Below are 18,908 nucleotides of genomic sequence, written 5' to 3' on the forward strand. Positions count from 1 at the left end.
CAGATAATGTTTTTTAAAATCCGATTTACGATTTTAATCGATTTTTTTCTCTTGAGCTACCTGCTTTTTCACCAAACTTCACTTAAAACAAATAAAAGGTGCCTCTTGATCATCAAACAAGAATGAATTTCCCTATTGGGATTAATAAAGTGCAAATCTAACTTTCACCAAACATCACTTTTTGTCAAATAAAAGGTGACTCTTAAATTCTTTTAAATATTTTTTTTTTTTTTTTTTTTTTTTTAATCGATTTTAGTTTTTCAAAATCGTCCCAAATCATTCATTCGAATGATCGATTAATCGCCCAGCCCTAACGCACACACACACCACCACCACCATCGGTGACCAGAGCTAAGAGCATTGATTAGTACTTTGTGAAAGACTTCAGTCTTTGTGACAGAATAGAATGAGTATCTGATTTATTTTCCGTGCCCTTTACAACTTAGTGGGCCCGATTGCATTGTCGTTGTACAGATGCCCTGAAGACCAGATTGTGCCATCTATTCACTCCCCGACAATTGAGACATGACACAAACAAAATTTGTATCTATTGATTTCCATAAGAAGTAGAATAGGCTTTTGTTAAGCCACTGACGCACATCAATGGAATATGGGGCTACATGTTGAAAAAATAAAAGAAAGCCATGTCAACAGGCTTCTTCGAAAAGACCTTGAAGCCTTTCTTCCTGCAGTACTAGCAAGGTATAATTGTGTACTGTGTACATCCAGTGGCTTTTCATGTAAACTTTGCCTTACTATTTCTCCATTGACTTCCATAGTAAAATGTGTCTGGAAAAAGTCACTGAAATTGCATCTGTGTGTATTTTCTAGTGAAAGGAGGATGATTTATATTTTCTTTGAAGTGTCAAGAGACTGCGCCTGAATAACAGCCAAGAGGTCGACTACATACCCCACACTGTGTCTGAGTGTTCTGATGGGGGATCCACTGCACACTGACAATACCTTCCCAATATAGTCCCATTACAATTCCAAAGACTCTTAAAAAGTACAAATTAACCATAACAATCATAACATAAATTTTTTATATTTTCTTTTTTGTATCTTTTAATAATAATTTGTTAATAAGATTAGATTTATCTCACATTTTGAATGTAAAATTGTGCTGGTAAACAACAATTACATTTTTTTCATAGCCTCTTTTGTTAATAATTTACCTGCCAATACTTTTACAAGGCACTGTGTGTATGCACCCATTACATAGCACGTTGTTTAGTTCAGGGAAAACCCAAGGGAGCTAGAAAACAGATCCCACCCCCCTCTCCATACCCAAGAAAACAGATCCCACCCCCCTCTCCTTACTGAACCAAACAGATCCCACCCCCTCTCCATACCCAACAAAACAGATCCCACCCCCTCTCCATACCCAACCAAACAGATCCCACCCCCTCTCCATACCCAACAAAACAGATCCCACCCCCTCTCCATACCCAACCAAACAGATCCCACCCCCTCTCCATACCCAACAAAACAGATCCCACCCCCTCTCCATACCCAACCAAACAGATCCCACCCCCTCTCCATACCCAACTAAACAGATCCCACCCCCTCTCCATACCCAACAAAACAGATCCCACCCCCCTCTCCATAGCCAACAAAACCGATCCCACCCCCCTCTCCATACCCAACAAAACAGATCCCACCCCCTCTCCTTACCCAACCAAACAGATCCCACCCCCCTCTCCTTACCCAACCAAACAGATCCCACCCCTCCCTCTCCATACCCATGTGTGTGTGTGCACTGTGCATGCATGCGTGTGTGTATGTCTCTGTTTGTGTGTGTGTGTGCTTGCTTGTGTTGTTTGGTGTGGCTGTGCTGCAACATCTCTCCCATTATTAAAGTTGGCAAGAGGATAAATGAGGCCAGAGGACACAGCAGCTTTTGATTATGGCCCTGTATGACTGGGGCACTGGCCTGTGTGTGTGTGTGTGTGTGTGTGTGTGTGTGTGTGTGTGTGTTGCATAAGTAGTATCAGCACAAAATATATTTTGCGCGGGGGGGTGTCGGCCCATATATTTCCTTGGGCTATCATACCATCAGTCTGTCCATGTGCTGCTCTTATGCAGGAAATGCCTGCTGTCAATAAATGTTTCATGACTTGGGCTGAGGAATATACATTTACAACCAAAGCCCAGGGCGCTGTTTGATGCCTTTCCCACTTATAAAAATGGACTCAGATTGACCGATAAAAGCATTAGAGATTTGAATTTGAACTCATGTCCAACCTTTCTGGTGGTGGGGGAATTCTACATGTACACCTCTAAGTCAGTGTCTCTCAGTGTCATAGTTTCAGCTGGTCATAGTTCAAAGTGAACAAATGGGTGATTCTTAATTTTTTTCCCTTTTCTCCTTTTTAGTCATTATGCCAATTCCCCCCTGGCCGTTGCACTGCCCTACTGTTGGTCTGAGGAGGGTGGGGAGGGTGTAGATTACCACATGTCTCCTCTGAAACATGTGGAGGCGGAGAGACATGCCGCTTCTTTTCACCTGACGGCTAGGAGTTTCACTGGGAGAGCATCACGCACACAGAGTTTCATCTCCCCCAGATCCCCTCCCCACTGAATAGGCGCCCGGACCGACCAGTAGGCGTTGCTGTTGCAATGACCAGAACTCATACCCCACTGGCTTCCCACCCGTGAATACACATTTAACACATTTGTAGGTGTTTGTAGGTGTATAAGCTGTGTGTTTTAGCTGATACCAGCTTACCTTACTAAACACCATTCAAACTGCCATTGATATTAAAAGGGGTGGAAAATACTCCATGAGACTTGAAAGGTGTTTGAAAGTTATTAGGCATTCAGCCTTCTGGAAGTATTTTTTCCCCACTACTCTACTAGAAATGTTAATAGCTTGTAGTAGAGTAATACAGTAACATTATCAAAAATATATAATAGTGCGGTCAGGTGGCGTAGCGGAGATTGCGTTCGTCACCAACCCCCGGAGACGCTGGATTTGCCTGTTCGCCTGCTCCGGGGTTGTCACCAGCTTGGCTGGCCGTTCACACTAATACAATTGGCAGTATTAGAGGGTGGGAGAAGCTGGCGGGGTGGGTCCGGGTCGTGGTAAACAGCGACTCCTACAGTTCGGCCGGGGCGCCTGCTAAGCGCGGATAGGATCTAAGGGCGGTAGTGTGATCCTTCCACACGTTACACGCTCTCAGTGAGAGTCCGCGCTGCCAGGTGAAAAGAAGCGGTTGATTGGCTAGACGTGTGTCGGAGGAAGCACGTGATAGCCTCCACTCTCCCAGACCGACTGTGGGGGGTAAGTGCGCAGCGACCAGGAAGGGGATTGGGAATTGGCATAACGACTAACATTGGGATGGGAGAAAATTGGAGGAAAAAGGAGGGGGAAAAAGATAAAAAAAAAATATATATATATATATATATATAATAGTGATTTTCACACGGCCTATGCCTAGCTATTTTCAAGTTTCATGGAGTATGTTTCCACCCCTTTTCAACATCAATGGCAGTGTGGAAAGTAGGCTGAGATTGACGTAAACATACACTTTATACACCTATGAACACAAAATATGTTAAAGACGGGGACAATCTCTGGTTCGAAGTCCAAGTTAGACTGGTATGGTCCTTTTAATATGAAAACTGGACTTTTTTTTTAATGAATGAAATAAGTCTGTAGCACATTTCTATATCGTCATGCAGCATACACACATGCAAGATTTCATTTTATTACGGATCCCCATTAGCTGGCGCCATAGCAACCAGCTAGTGTTCCTGGGGTCCACACAAAAAAACATACAAAAACAATTATTATTCCAAAACAAAATGATTAAAAGTCAGTACTCCACACACAATGCATAATGAAACTAACAATTTAGATGGCTAAAATTGTATGCAAGCAAAGAAACAGAAAACAAAAAAACAAAACAAAATACTTTACAGTGTTAAATACAATTTAAGATTATTGTATTATTATTACAGTGAATCTACTGTAAATGCAGCAGAGGTTTTGAGGCAGGTTATTCCAAAGAGTTAATGATCTAAAAATAAAAGATCTCCCTAGAGTGTTGGTTTTTGGACCTGGTCATTCAAGCTGCCCATTACTGGAACCTCAGTCTAGTGTAATGCTCATGCACAGTATTACTATAAACAATCTGTTCATGTATAAAAACAGGAGTTTTACTGCTCATGACCAACTTGAACAGCACAAGTGTATTAACACTTTCCGTGCCGGCCGTGTTTTCCTTTTTACCCCCTTGAATGCCGCCACCCACTTTAATGATAGCGCTCTCATATTTGTGAACGCATAATCTATGTCTTAAATTATGGCTGTCTAATCTGGCCGTCGCTTATCAATTAATCGGTTCATTTCCGTTTTATACCATTTTGAAAATCGCTATTTTTTTTTCAAGTTTCAGGAAAATATAAAGATTCCGTGATAATCGCCCTTTACTGGAATATTCTGGAATACACAAAAAACGTTGTAATTTTTCGGCCTATTTATGAATCATTTTCAAATAAACACTAGATTATCGATAGTATATGTGTACTTATGCACGCTAGAGAAGCGAGCTGAAAAATCGAATCTCATTTCCTGATAAACACACACACACACATAGGGCAAACGCTGATATCTCTGTGAAAACAGCTCTGATTATCCCAAGACTGGTAAAATAGATTCCTTACCTCAGATCAGATGTTCTCCAAAAAGATTATTCCAATTCCTGATCGCCATTCCAAATATCAATCGCGTTTATTGATCCAACGCTGCGTACTGGAAATATGTATTCCACGCTATTCTGATGGTCCACAATGAGTCCGATGGGCTCGGATTAGTTGCCTGAGAAGTAAAATGTGGATTCCGGATTTTTCTTTTCTCATCCATTTTCATTGAGTCCATTCCAAAAGGGTGCATTACCATCCGGGAGACGATAGGGGGGCGGTATTTTCCCAATGGAGCTCAGAGAGAGTTTGCAGCACTAACGTGATACTAGATTGATGAAATATTCATTCAAATCGCTAATAAAAAAAAAACGCTATATCGCGTTGTTGGCAATAAACGGTCGGCATGAACAAACGACATATAGCGTTGTTGGCATTGAAAGTGTTAAAATACTATCTATTTTCAACGTTAAGCCAAGAGAGGCGGGCATGCATACGGCTCACATTAGACCTTAGTGAGCAGCCCAGTACCAACCGTGCTGCCCTGTTTTGGACAACCTGGAGCTTCCTGAGGTCACCACTGGCAGATGACCACATTGTAGAGCAATATTCAAGATGACATAAAACTAAACTTTGCAGGGCAGCTGGGTGGCGCAGCGGACAAGGCGCTCGTCACCAACGCAAGATACACTGGTATCGAATCCAGCTGTCAGCGTTGCTTCCGGCTTGGCTAGCCGTCATACTGGCTCGATTGGCAGAGTCAGCGGGAGGGAAGCCGGTGGGTGGGTCTGGGTCGTTGTGGACAGCGACTCCTACAGTTTGGTCCGGGCGCCTACACAGCGAGGGAAGGATCTAAGAGAGGTAGTGTGACCTTCCACACGTTACACTCTCTCAGTGAGAGTCTGCGCTGCCAGGTAAAAAGAAGTGGTGGGCTGGGTACACATGTGTCGGAGGAAGCATGTGATGGTCTCCGCCCTCCCAGACTGACAGTAGGGGGTAGAGTACGCAACGACCAGGAAGGGGATTGGGAATTGGCATAACGACTAACAAAAACGGAAAAAGAAGGGGTAAAAAGATAATTCAAAAAAATAAAAATAACTAAACTTTGCACTATCTGACATAAAAGGGGACGGGCAACAAAAGAAGCACATTTCCTGTAAATACCAATTGCTCTTCCCATTTTTTTTTCTCCACTTTTTCTCCAATTTTCTATATTTTTTTCTCCCATCCCAATTTCGTATCATCCCTCCCCTGTCACGAACGCTGTTTCTTGCCTCCCACAAGCCGGCTGCAATGTGGACTAAGTCATACATAGCACAAGTCCCCTCCGGTACTTGAGGTAACAGCAGTCGCATCTTTTCACCTGCGCAGCTCGATCTCTCAGTGGCGAGGAGTAACGCGTGGGAGGCTCACGCTGCCCCCGACACTTCCTGATTCTACTGCGCAGGCGCACCAACCAACCTGTAGGAATCGCTGTCCACAACGCCCGATCCCCACCCATCAGTTTCCCACCCCCTAATACGGCCAATGTGTATTAGTATGAACGACTAGCTAAACTGAAAGCAATGTGGAGCGCTGGGCTCGAACAGGCAAGCCCAGCGTCTCCGTCATTCGTGGCGAGCGCCTTGCCCACTACGCCACGTAGCCGCCATTGCTCTTCCCATTTTAAAAACAATATAATTAATATTCTGAGACCAAGACAGAGTGCAATCCAGCATCACTCCAATGAGTTTAGTACCGGTACTTTCAACTTGTTGAACTGCCGAATTACACAAGTTTAAATGAAGCTTCGGATTTGTAGATAACCTGTGCCTTGCTCCCAGCACAATACATTTAGTCTTGGAGATGTTAAGGACAAGTCTATTACATACTACCCAGTCATGCACAACTTCTGAAGTTCTCTGCTCAAAACTTCATTAAGTACATTGCATGATGGTGCAGTGTAATACAATGTCGAATCATCAATCAATGTCGAGATGGGCGACACATAGGACACACACACATACATTTTTTGGGTCGCCGTATATTTAATATAATGACTACTCAATTACTCATGCTCATCTGTAATGCCATACTGGCAGGAAATATATTGAACTTATAGTGATTCATGTGTTAATGGCTGTAAGTCATTGACATTTCTATTGGACAGGAGGGGATTTAGCAGAATGTGCCTTTTAATTTTAAACACAAGCAGATATAAAAATAAAAATTCCAGCCATGCCAGAAATAGTAGCTGTAAATGCTATTATGGAGGAAGTGAGGTTTGGATAAGGATCTGGAGCAGATAAGGGTCTGTTTTGGTTGTGACACCCAGTCTTCCTGCCCTCTCCCCTGTGTCACACAACAGACAGTCTGATGTGAATAAAAGGGAAAGTTTCCATTGGCTATTTAAAGCACACTGACTTTATGAGGAAAAATACACCCCTTTCTCCAGCTTTATGAGAGTTTTTATCTCTCTGGGCGGGCATGGTGTGACATTGGTGTGGACGCTGTATTCTGTCTAAAGTATTTCCTATTTGTGCATACATGGGTGTGGAATGGACAAATGTCTGTTTATTTTTAGATCAAAGTAAAATTATATATCTGCATTGGAGTGTGCAGTTGTGTTTGTAAGTGGAGGTATAGTTACATGACTATCTCTTGATTTTGATTCAGTCAGAGCACTAGTAGTGTGCTCCGTCCTGCTGATGCCGCGGTGTGTGTGTCTGGCAGCCACACGGTGCTCTATGCCCACCGGACAAACCAGCCCCCTCCCAGTCCCAGCGCACCTAACAGGTGCTGAGTAGGCAGCAGCCATCAACCATCGAGGTGTGACGAGCATTACACAGCCCAACCAAGGGCAAAGACTGGGATTCCCCTTTGTCCTTTGATTCATCCTTGTTGGGAGACTGTATGCAGGTGGAGACGTGCGATACACACTCGCACACGGTCATTCATCACTTATTTGTGTGTCGCTCCGCTTGCCATGTTGATTTTGGCTGCTGGTTCTGTAGCATTCATTCTAAGCCACCCGAGAGCTCTAAACACACTCATGGCCAAGGAGATGCTCTATAAAGGAGGGTTTGTTGAACGTTGAGTAAATTTTGAGCAGCTTTTGAATTGAGAAATGTATTTGCTTCTTAAGTGACCATGTAAACTGTGCTTTACACGTGCAGTAGTAGTATCGAGGTTTCTCAACCCATTTGCAGCCAGACAAGTGTTGAATGAAGATGAGCATTTTAAACTAAACACACCAATCCCATATCATGTTGTTTTCATTGAATAATTATCTTTGCAAGTGACATCATTAAAAGAGTTGGACCGTGTTGATTCTTTGTGTGAAATGGAGGAACGGTGTTATCAACATGGAAACAAGCACTAACAATTTACCATCGGCAACTAAAGTCGGCCTCCAGTGGCAGCTCATCTCTGTGCTACAGCTACCTAGATGCCTCTATTATGATAACTGACACAGATGTCATGTTTGTTTTGAAACTATATACAATATGAATGAATGATCAAAGTACCGTAGTATCTTGTGTTTACTATTCACAGTGCACAGTACAGCTTCAGTAGTTCCTTGGTGGATTGCGCTATGAATGGCCCTCTCACTGTCGAGGGAACTCCAACCTTAAAACATATGTATCATAGATAATGTATAAATGTTTGATTTATACAGTGTAGACCACCTCTGCCAAAGCTTACAATCCCCCCCACTTTGCATTCAATATTTTACTGGGTAGATGACAGAAAAGAGTTGCCTATATTGGCTTATCAACTACAGTATCTAAATAATACATATTGTGATACCATCAGTAGGAGATCACAAAGGGACAGCACATTCCAAATGTCATCGTGATCAAACAAGCTGTTGATCATGGTTTTACTTTTGTGAGAATACGGCCACATGACTCAAATGTTTACAGGACTCCTTGCTATAGTAGGACAAACATGTTGCAAATCAGACAAAGCATTCACGAGTAAAACATCACTTCCTGTGTACCATGTGTTTATCTTAAATTTGATCGGATCTGGCGGTCAGATGGTTTGGCCTATCAACTAGTAAATTATACATTTAACGATGTTGGTTTTGTGGCTTGATGCCACAAAGAATGTTTTGTGAGAAGCCAAGGAGGAGTAGGAGAAAATGGAAATGGCGGAAAATCAAATATTGCAAACTTCATAGGTCCTAGGGCAGCTGTATTGTTGATGAGGAGCCACATCTATGCGCATCACTTTTGTGACACTACTGCTAAACGGTCAGGAGATGTAATGTTTGGCCTGATGGTGGCACTAAGGGACAGGTCATAGGGTCAATCCAGGCAGTACTTTTTGAGATATCTTGTTCTCAGACAAACGGCGGTGAAAACATTGCCTCCTCAGCAATACTAATACTAATACGTAATACTAAAGTCTATAAACACATTAAAGACTTATTATTATTAAATACTTGGATGCTGTGGTGCACTGAGATAGTGGTGAAGTCTTAATCAAACAGAACGGTGCCCCCTATAAGGAGGATGGGCCCAAAAAAACTCTACTGCATTAAATTCCCAAACCAGACTTGTAATGTGACTGTGGTATCTTGGTGAATAATAAGTGCTTGCTTTCAGCCATTTTGTCATAACCACCAGAAAGAGTTCATAAAAAATGCTTCTGCCTTCAGTCCAACACCATGCTGTTATCTGCTCCACCGCTGGGAAACGGCATCAAGGATCTTAACAGCTCTAATACTGCAGCGACTTGTTTTGGTGGGGGTTGAGTAAAGCTGTTATCGTGGGAGGAACAGGATTGGTAATTAGCGCTGTCCGTTCCTCACTTGCCCTCAGGGTAAACCCTGACCGTCCGCTAGCTTTTGTGTTGCCAACAGGACTCTGGCCAACTCAAAGTAGTGAAAAGTATCATATTAGGGCCCTTTCTCTTCTGCTTTGTGTTGAGAATTATCATGGATATACAGGGTGCTGTAGCTTGTTTTAGGAGTGCGTTCAGATCATAGTAGTGATGTTTTTCTATTTGTTTGTTGAGGCTTTTTAACATTGATTCCGTTTACAATTCCATTAACACTCTTCACTCCAAGCAGTAGGCTATTACAGCTACATACGAAGCTCAACTTTCCCACTCTTTGTTAAAGTGTTTCTCCCTAAACCTGGAAAGCCTCTGGGGCTTTGTGTTCCACCCACCAGTAACCTTGTTTTGGCCTCTTTTTTTTTTGTAGTCCACTGGATTCAGAAATAATCTGCAATAAAACGTCTTTTACTAAGCTACAGGCTGGAGAAATGAGACCAGCCCCCTAGGAGAACTGGTCCTGGAGCTCTCTCTCCCTCTCTTTATTTCTCCCTCTCTCTCTTTTATATGTGCCAGTAGGACCACCGTATGTGTGTACAATGACCTATTTGTAGTCTAGAGTTCCCCACTGTTTTTTTAAGACCGACAATGTGACTTTCACTGGCCTAAGTAGAGTCTGAGCCTTGTGTGCATTTTCAGTCCCCAATCTTCACAAATAGCTGTAGGCCAGGCAGACGGCTAGAGTGAGAGGTGGGGTGATTGACCGGGCGCCTTCCAAGATTTTGTAACACGGTGGACAGGAGTCGCACAGATTGCGTGTGCAATGATTGGCGTTGCTATGGTGACGGAACATGCACTCCGTTCTTTGAGCCGCTCTGACGGCAATAGCTATGAAATGACCCGACGGTCATGGAGACCAAGAGTTTGGACAGCAAAGTTTCAAAAAGAGTTATAGAGTGTCAGTGGCTTATGACTCACTATGATAAAGGTGGCCACAACATGGCGTCCATCCCCCCCCGTCTGGTAATACCACCTCTGGTAATAAATGGTTCTGGGAATACTCTCTCTTCTCTGCTAAACTTCCTTCAGCTCCATAACCCCCCCACACACACACACACACACACAAACGCACACCATTAAGGACCCCTGTTCATATCTATAAAATAACCATGTCGCCATCTTAAACAGATACACGCATGTCCACACGTCACGCACATACAGTACGTCAGTGTCTCCTGAGTCCTGACAGCCTCCATGCTCCCGAAGGCTTTATTCCTAGAGGTGTTTTTTGCTCATTGCAAAATTTAGTTCCAAATGTCTGAACTCCATTTAGGGGAAATGGTGCATGGCAGCTCAGAGGAAGAGACGGAATGAGAGAGGGAGGGAGGGGGAGAGAGAGAGAGAACTGTACATAACATTATACAATATATACATAACATTCATACAGTATATACATAACATACATACAGTATATACATAACATACATACAGTATATACATAACATACATACAGTATATACATAACATTCATACAGTATATACATAACATACATACAGTATATACATAACATACATACAGTATATACATAACATTCATACAGTATATACATGACGCACATACAGTATATACATAACATACATACAGTATATACATAACATACAGTTAGGGGTGGGAATCGCCAGAGACCTCACGATACGATACTATCGCGATACTTGCGTCACGATACGCTGAAAATAGCGCGTTTTTTTTTCAAATTTAATTTATTACCTTTTTTCAACTGCAAAGTAAAACTTTGTCAACATGTTTTATCTAATAAAATAAAGTTCAGTCTGTTCATCTCACTTCAATCATTTTTATTGCAGAACATGGTATTTTCTCAAGCAGATGTAAACACTGTAATCTGTGTTGCATGTACCTGACAAACTGAACTGTTTGTATTACAGTCATATTCCATGTGTGTGTGGACTACTGTACTATTACAGGTATTGAAATGAACAATGCAACTTCCTTAAAAAAATTATAATAATAAAAAAAATATATATATATTTCTTTTATGAATAATTAAATATCGATACTTGACGTCCCTGTATCGATACAGTATCGCCACGCAAAGTATCACGATACTACTACGTATCGATTTTCCCCCACCCCTAGTATATACATGACACACATACAGTATATACATAACATACATACATTATATACATAACATACAGTATATACATAACATGCATACAGTATATTATACATGACACACATACAGTATATTACATACATTATATACATAACATGCATACAGTATATACATGACACATACAGTATACATAGCATACATACAGTATATGCATAACATACAGTATATACATAGCATACATACAGTATATACATAGCATACATACAGTATATACATAGCATACATACATATATAAACACACACACACAAATTGATTCTCTACCTGCTCTTCTCCACTTGCACAGAAGGAAAATATCCACAGGACACCATCCTGTCGGCTGCATTATCCCCCCACTCTACAAGCCCTGAAATAAATGCTGACAATGACGTTGGGTGCACTGTGGAGTATGTTTCAGCATTTATGTCAGTGATCATACAGACTGAATGCCCTTTTACTTTACATCCATGTTACGGCTAACTAGCTGGAGCTGCGTGTCTCCAGTATGAAGAGCAGCATGGGTTGTGCTGAGAGGACTGATCAACCCATCAGTGTATAGTGCTCGGGGGAATACTTCTGAACTCACACTTAACTTGTGTATCCAGGTCCTGTTAATCTGGTAACAACCTGGGACACCCAATTAACCAGTGCTCATCATCCAGGCTAGCAGGGAACTTGCACCCACAACCTCCTGCTTGGCTGAATGAAGCACACAATTAGCCCATGTGAATATGATGCTAATGACTAGCTATAACAGGGCTATAACAGAGCTATAACATGGCTATAACAGGGCTATAACAGGGCTATAACAGGGCTATAACAGGGCTATAACAGGGCTATAACAGGGCTATAACAGAACTATAACAGGGCTATAACAGGGCTATAACAGGGCTATAACAGAGCTATAACAGGGCTATAACAGGGCTATAACACAGGGCTATAACGGGGCTATAACACAGAGCTATAACAGGGCTATAACAGAGCTATAACAGAACTATAACAGGGCTATAACACAGGGCTATAACACAGGGCTATAACAGGGCTATAACAGGGCTATAACAGGGCTATAACAGGGCTATAACAGGGCTATAACACAGAGCTATAACAGGGCTATACAGAGCTATAACAGGGCTTTTACAGGGCTATAACTGCTATAACAGAGCTATAACGGAGCTATAACAGAGCTATAACAGGGCTATAACTGCTATAACAGCTATAACAGCTATAACAGCTATAACAGGGCTATAACAGAGCTATAACAGGGCTATAACTGCTATAACAGCTATAACAGGGCTATAACAGAGCTATAACTGCTATAACAGGGCTATAACAGGGCTATAACAGAGCTATAACAGGGCTATAACAGGGCTATAACAGCTATAACAACTATAACAGCTATAACAGGGCTATAACAGGGCTATAACAGCTATAACAGGGCTATAACAGCTATAACTGCTATAACAGGGCTATAACAGCTATAACAGGTCTATAACAGCTATAACAGAGCTATAACAGCTATAACAGCTATAACAGGGCTATAACAGCTATAACAGCTATAACAGGGCTATAACAGCTATAACGGGGCTATAACAGAGCTATAACAGGGCTATAACAGGTCTATAACAGCTATAACAGGGCTATAACAGCTATAACTGCTATAACAGGGCTATAACAGCTATAACTGCTATAACAGGGCTATAACAGGGCTATAACAGCTATAACAGCTATAACTGCTATAACAGCTATAACTGCTATAACAGGGCTATAACAGGTAGGGATGGGTACCGTTCACATTTGAACCGATACGGTACCGGTACCTGTGAATCGATACCGGTACCCAACTGTACCTTTTTTCGGTACTTTAGTCTCAAGAAATTTTATTTACCTACCTCAGTCGTAAAAAAAAATCCAAACTTCAAATAACTACAATTTCGACAGTTTTCGGCTTGCCATTGCTCCGACTGCTTTTTTTATTTTTTATTTTTTTTTGTATCTCACCTGAATCGATACTCGGTAGTACCGACGTGTTTCGGTTCGGTACCTCAAAAGTACCGAATTCGGTACCCATCCCTAATAACAGGGCTATAACGGAGCCCAGGGGACCACAACACCAAAACAATACAGCCGCTTTAACTGTTGCTTATCGGAGAGCACACAGGAGCACAAAGAAAGGCACGCACATACACACATCAACAAACACAAATTAAAGCTAATCCTGTACCTCCACATGGACATAAAACACTACAGAAGTACACGCATGCACGCGCGCGCACACACACACACACTCATTCTCACCCCAAACACTTCACACACATACACACACACACACACACACACACACACACACACACACACACACACACACACACACGGACAGAATGGCAATTATAGGGAGAGGACAAGGCCGGGGCCTCGTGCTCGCTATGACCTTGTTCCAGGAAAGATGGATGAGGTACTGTATCTCCCCAGCAGATCAAATGACTCCTGCCTTGCCCTCATTACCAGGAGAAGATCTGGCCCAGCTATTCTCACTATGCTGTAATACAGCTTACTACTGTTGCTGTGGCTTTTTCTCTTCTCACATCTATTTAGGAATAAACAAAAGAACAGATGTACTTCAGGCAATTTCTTTCTTTCATGGTTTTCCCAAACAGACTTTTCTGTCATTTTCCACTTGGTTGACTCTGAGATATTTAGACTTTATTACCATTTGCTGAAACGGTCACAGTCATGTGAAAGGCCCAGAAAAAATAACATATGTTGTTCTACTCTGAGAGCGTTACTCCTTCTTCCTCCCTCAAGCAGTAAATGAGGGATTGAGGCAGGCTGAATGTAAATTAACCTTGTTTATTTCCTGCCAGAAATCATAAGATGGGACCTTTATCCCCCGTGAGGTTTGACAACCTTTGTATTGGATTTCACTGGCAGCTTTTAGTTCCGGATTCAATTTTCCAGTTGTCAGCAAATACTTCAAACTTTTGCCCCAAGCCTGTGATAATATATATTTATTTTAAACAAGCCTGTGTGTTTGGTGTGATGATATATATTTATTTTAAACAAGCCTGTGTGTTTGGTGTGATGATATATATTTATTTTAAACAAGCCTGGGTGTCTGGTGTGATAATATATATTTATTTTAAACAAGCCTGTGTGTTTGGTGTGATATATATTTATTTTAAACAAGCCTGGGTGTTTGGTGTGATAATATATATTTATTTTAAACAAGCCTGTGTGTTTGGTGTGATGATATATATTTATTTTAAACAAGCCTGGGTGTTTGGTGTGATAATATATATTTATTTTAAACAAGCCTGTGTGTTTGGTGTGATATATATTTATTTTAAACAGCCTGTGTGTTTGGTGTGATAATATATATTTATTTTAAACAGCCTGGGTGTTTGGTGTGATGATAATATATATTTATTTATTTATTATGTATTTATTAGAAAGCTCTTTGATCCTCATGATGTACACGAGGAGAGAGGCAATGACAGTTTAGACCCTCAGTTGGGTCAACTCACCAAAATGAAATGTCTAGTAGTGGTCACTGTGATTTATGCTGGCTAGCTACACACACACACACACACACACACACACACACACACACACACACACACACACACACACACACACACACACACACCCATACCCATTTAGTCATTTAGCTGACTCTTGTATCCAAATAAAATGCATTATTAAAGCGACTTACAAATTGTTGAGCTTGAGTGCTACACTTATATACTGAGTGCATAGTAGTATATTAGACATATTAGCATAGTAGTAGTAGTATAGGCATAGTAGATATAGGCATAGTAGTATAGACATAGTAGCACAGATAGTACATAATGGTAAGAAGGTAAAAGTTTTTCTAGGGGAGCTCCAGTAGCTCACCACGTACCGCGAGTGCCATTTTCAGCGCCGTGGACAACCGTGCTCGTCACGGATCTGGGGCTGAGCGCGTTCGAATCCCGGACGGCAGCCGTGCCTTTCCCAGAGTGTCTTCCCCCCCATCTGAACCCTTTCAGCCTGCTTCTGTCGGTCGAACTTGACCAAGTATGAATGCGATGAAAAAGCGATAAACGCTAAAAGAACCAGCTGACTGGTCAAAGTTTAAAAAAAAAAAAAAGTTTTTCTAGATGGTGTGTTTTTAGTTGAGACACACAAACACACACGGACACACACATGCCTTGTAAGCTCACACTCACTAACTCCTGTGACACCACCTCCTTGTCTCCTTCCACAGTTGCTCCTCAGTTCGTCAGACGGCCGGCCAACATCTACGCCCATGAATCCATGGATATAGTGTTTGAGTGTGAGGTCACAGGCTCCCCGGCCCCCACTGTCAAATGGGTCAAGAACGGAGACGCTGTCATCCCCAGTGACTACTTCAAAATCATTGTAAGATCATTAATATATATATATTAAACTCATAATGTTGACCTGTATTTAAATGACCGTAGAATCACCCGGACACACTTCTTTCCCTGCTTCCTTTCTTGCCTCCTCCCTCCTTCCCTCCCTCCCTCCCTTCATCCCACAGAAGGAGCACAACCTGCAGGTCCTGGGTCTGGTCAAGTCAGATGAGGGCTTCTACCAGTGTCTGGCTGAGAACGACGCAGGCAACATCCAGTCCAGCGCCCAGCTCATCATCCTGGAGCACGGTACGGCAGACGCCAGACGCCATTCACCATATTCACACGGCGGACATTTTGCTCTTATGTCGCGCTCAGGTTGCGATTCCTTTCGAAGGTATCCCAACCTGAGCATGACATAAGAGCAAAATGGCCGCCGTGTGAATATGGCAAATAAAGCTGTCCCCCAACCCTGCATGAGGCCTGGACAATAGACCCATCTATACCCTTCCCATCTGTGTCATCGTGATTCTCGCACACGATTCTCGTCTAAATTGACGATGAAAAGTTAAATATTAAGTCCAATTTCTCGTAAAAGAAATTCTGAAATGTTTGAGAACGTTAAGTGGTTTTAATTAATTAATTAGTTAATACTGTAATTAATACTATAATACATTCATAATAATTTAATACTGTAATACAGTCTGGTTTTAATACTGTATCACACGTCCCATTACCCTGCAATCCAATGTGACGAACATCAATTGGATTGGCTAACATATTCCACTCCAGCAGCGATATATATCATAATATATATCATAATCGGAAAAAAGACCTGGTGATATGTATTTTTGCCCTGTATCACCCAGGCCTTCCCTGCACTCACTGCCTCCATTCAGATCCAATAGGCTTTACTAACGACTATTATTACAACAGGAACAAGCCATTAACTCCACAACTGTTTCAAATGCAAATCGGTTGAGAGGGAGTGAAGTCTGCCATAAACAACTTGCGAGGTATCTGTTAGCATTGCAGTTAAAAGGGAAAATGATTCACACTAGTAGGTGGAGAGAAATTAGCATGGGTTTATTTCTCTCCGAGTTGCACAAATCATATTCAGTGTATGAAGCATATTAGATGATTTCACACTCTGACATGGCAACACAATTCTCACACAGAAAGTTTGATGTGTTGCATCAAACTTCTTAGACATCATCCTCTGCTTTTATTGGTTATTTAAAGGATCAATAGGCGGCCTCCCATTTTTGGCAACATTATAGATTTCTTATTATATCTTGACCGTAATAAATATTATTAAAAAAAGATGAAAAATATCTGTCATTCCGTTAAGTGACACACACGCTTGTTATGCGCATAACATTTACGTGCGTACACAAAAGCCTGAAGCTAACACATAGCTGCCTGCTAGCTACCTAGCGGGGCGTGGCTTTGGAGGCATCCTGTTCCTGAGTTCTGACTGGGAAGGGTGTTTTCGGTTGAAAATATTTCAAAGTTCTGCCCTAAATCAACTGCCATTTATTGCTCATTTAAGTAGCCTCCCCATGTTCTTCATGATCTCCAATATGTAAGAACCGTCCATGTGTCATTTCTGTACCGCCGATCCACTCAATAAGAGTTCAAAGAAGGCGTTACCACCAGGGCTGAACTGCTCCGGGCGGTGCTCCCTCTGCGCTCCCTCTGTGCTCCTCTATTCTCCCTCTATGCTCCTTCTATTCTCCCTCTATTCTCCCTCTGTGCTCCCTCTATGCTCTCTCTGCGCTCCCTCTATTCTCCCTCTATTCTCCCTCTATTCTCCCTCTGCGCTCCCTCTATTCTCCCTCTATTCTCCCTCTATTCTCCCTCTGTGCTCCTCTATTCTCCCTCTATTCTCCCTCTATTCTCTCTCTATGCTCCTCTATTCTCTCTCTGCGCTCCCTCTATGCTCTCTCTGCGCTCCTCTATTCTCTCTCTGCGCTCCCTCTATGCTCTCTCTGCGCTCCTCTATTCTCTCTCTGCGCTCCCTCTATGCTCTCTCTGCGCTCCTCTATTCTCTCTCTGCGCTCCTCTATTCTCTCTCTGCGCTCCCTCTATTCTCCCTCTATGCTCTCTCTGTGCTCCTCTATTCTCTCTCTGCGCTCCTCTATGCTCTCTCTGCGCTCCCTCTATGCTCCTCTATTCTCTCTCTGTGCTCCTCTATTCTCTCTCTGTGCTCCTCTATTCTCTCTGCGCTCCCTCTGTGCTCTCTCTGTGCTCCTCTATTCTCTCTCTGTGCTCCCTCTATGCTCCTCTATTCTCTCTCTGTGCTCCTCTATTCTCTCTCTGTGCTCCTCTATTCTCTCTCTGTGCTCCTCTATTCTCTCTCTGTGCTCCTCTATTCTCTCTCTGTGCTCCTCTATTCTCTCTCTGTGCTCCTCTATTCTCTCTCTGTGCTCCTCTATTCTCCCTCTATGCTCCTCTATTCTCTCTCTGTCCTCCCTCTGCGCTCAACCTACAGCAAGATATTGTTTATAGAACGTCTTGATTAAACCCAGCAGTGAGATATTGTTTATAGAACGTCTTTATTAAACCCAGCAGTGAGATATTGTTTATAGAACGTTTTGATTAAACCCAGCAGCAGGTGTTGAGCCCAGGTGGTGCAGAATGTGAAATACATCAATACATCAGGCTAAAGAAGTGAAGATTAGGTGCGACAGGCTGCCTCCTTGTGTACCGGAGGGGACACATGATGCAAGGCTTCTATCCTCACTACAACCGACCAGTGGGGAGCATAGTCTAGCAACGTTTAAGACAGGGGAGGGGAGAATTGGCAATATGAAATTGGGATGGGAGAAAACATTTAAAAATAAGGAGAAAAAGTGGATAAAAAAAAAGAAGTGAAGATTACACCACAAGGCATAATGATAGATTTAGGCTAAATAAGTGAAGATTACACCACAAGGCATGATGATAGATTTAGGCTCCCAAAACAGAAGAACT

General features: G+C 42.3%; 1 protein-coding gene across 1 annotated transcript in view; it reads left to right on the forward strand.

Moving 5' to 3' along the window:
• neo1a (neogenin 1a) overlaps positions 1–18,908 on the forward strand; it is a 360,480-nt gene that overhangs the window by 213,232 nt on the left and 128,340 nt on the right. The window contains 2 exon segments of the mRNA XM_084337101.1: positions 15,824–15,978; positions 16,121–16,241. Of these exon segments, the coding sequence (XP_084193227.1) occupies positions 15,824–15,978; positions 16,121–16,241 (276 nt within the window).

The sequence above is a fragment of the Notolepis coatsorum genome (assembly GCF_963971535.1).
Source record: "Notolepis coatsorum genome assembly, chromosome: 20".
Taxonomy (NCBI): Eukaryota; Metazoa; Chordata; class Actinopteri; order Aulopiformes; family Paralepididae; genus Notolepis; species Notolepis coatsorum.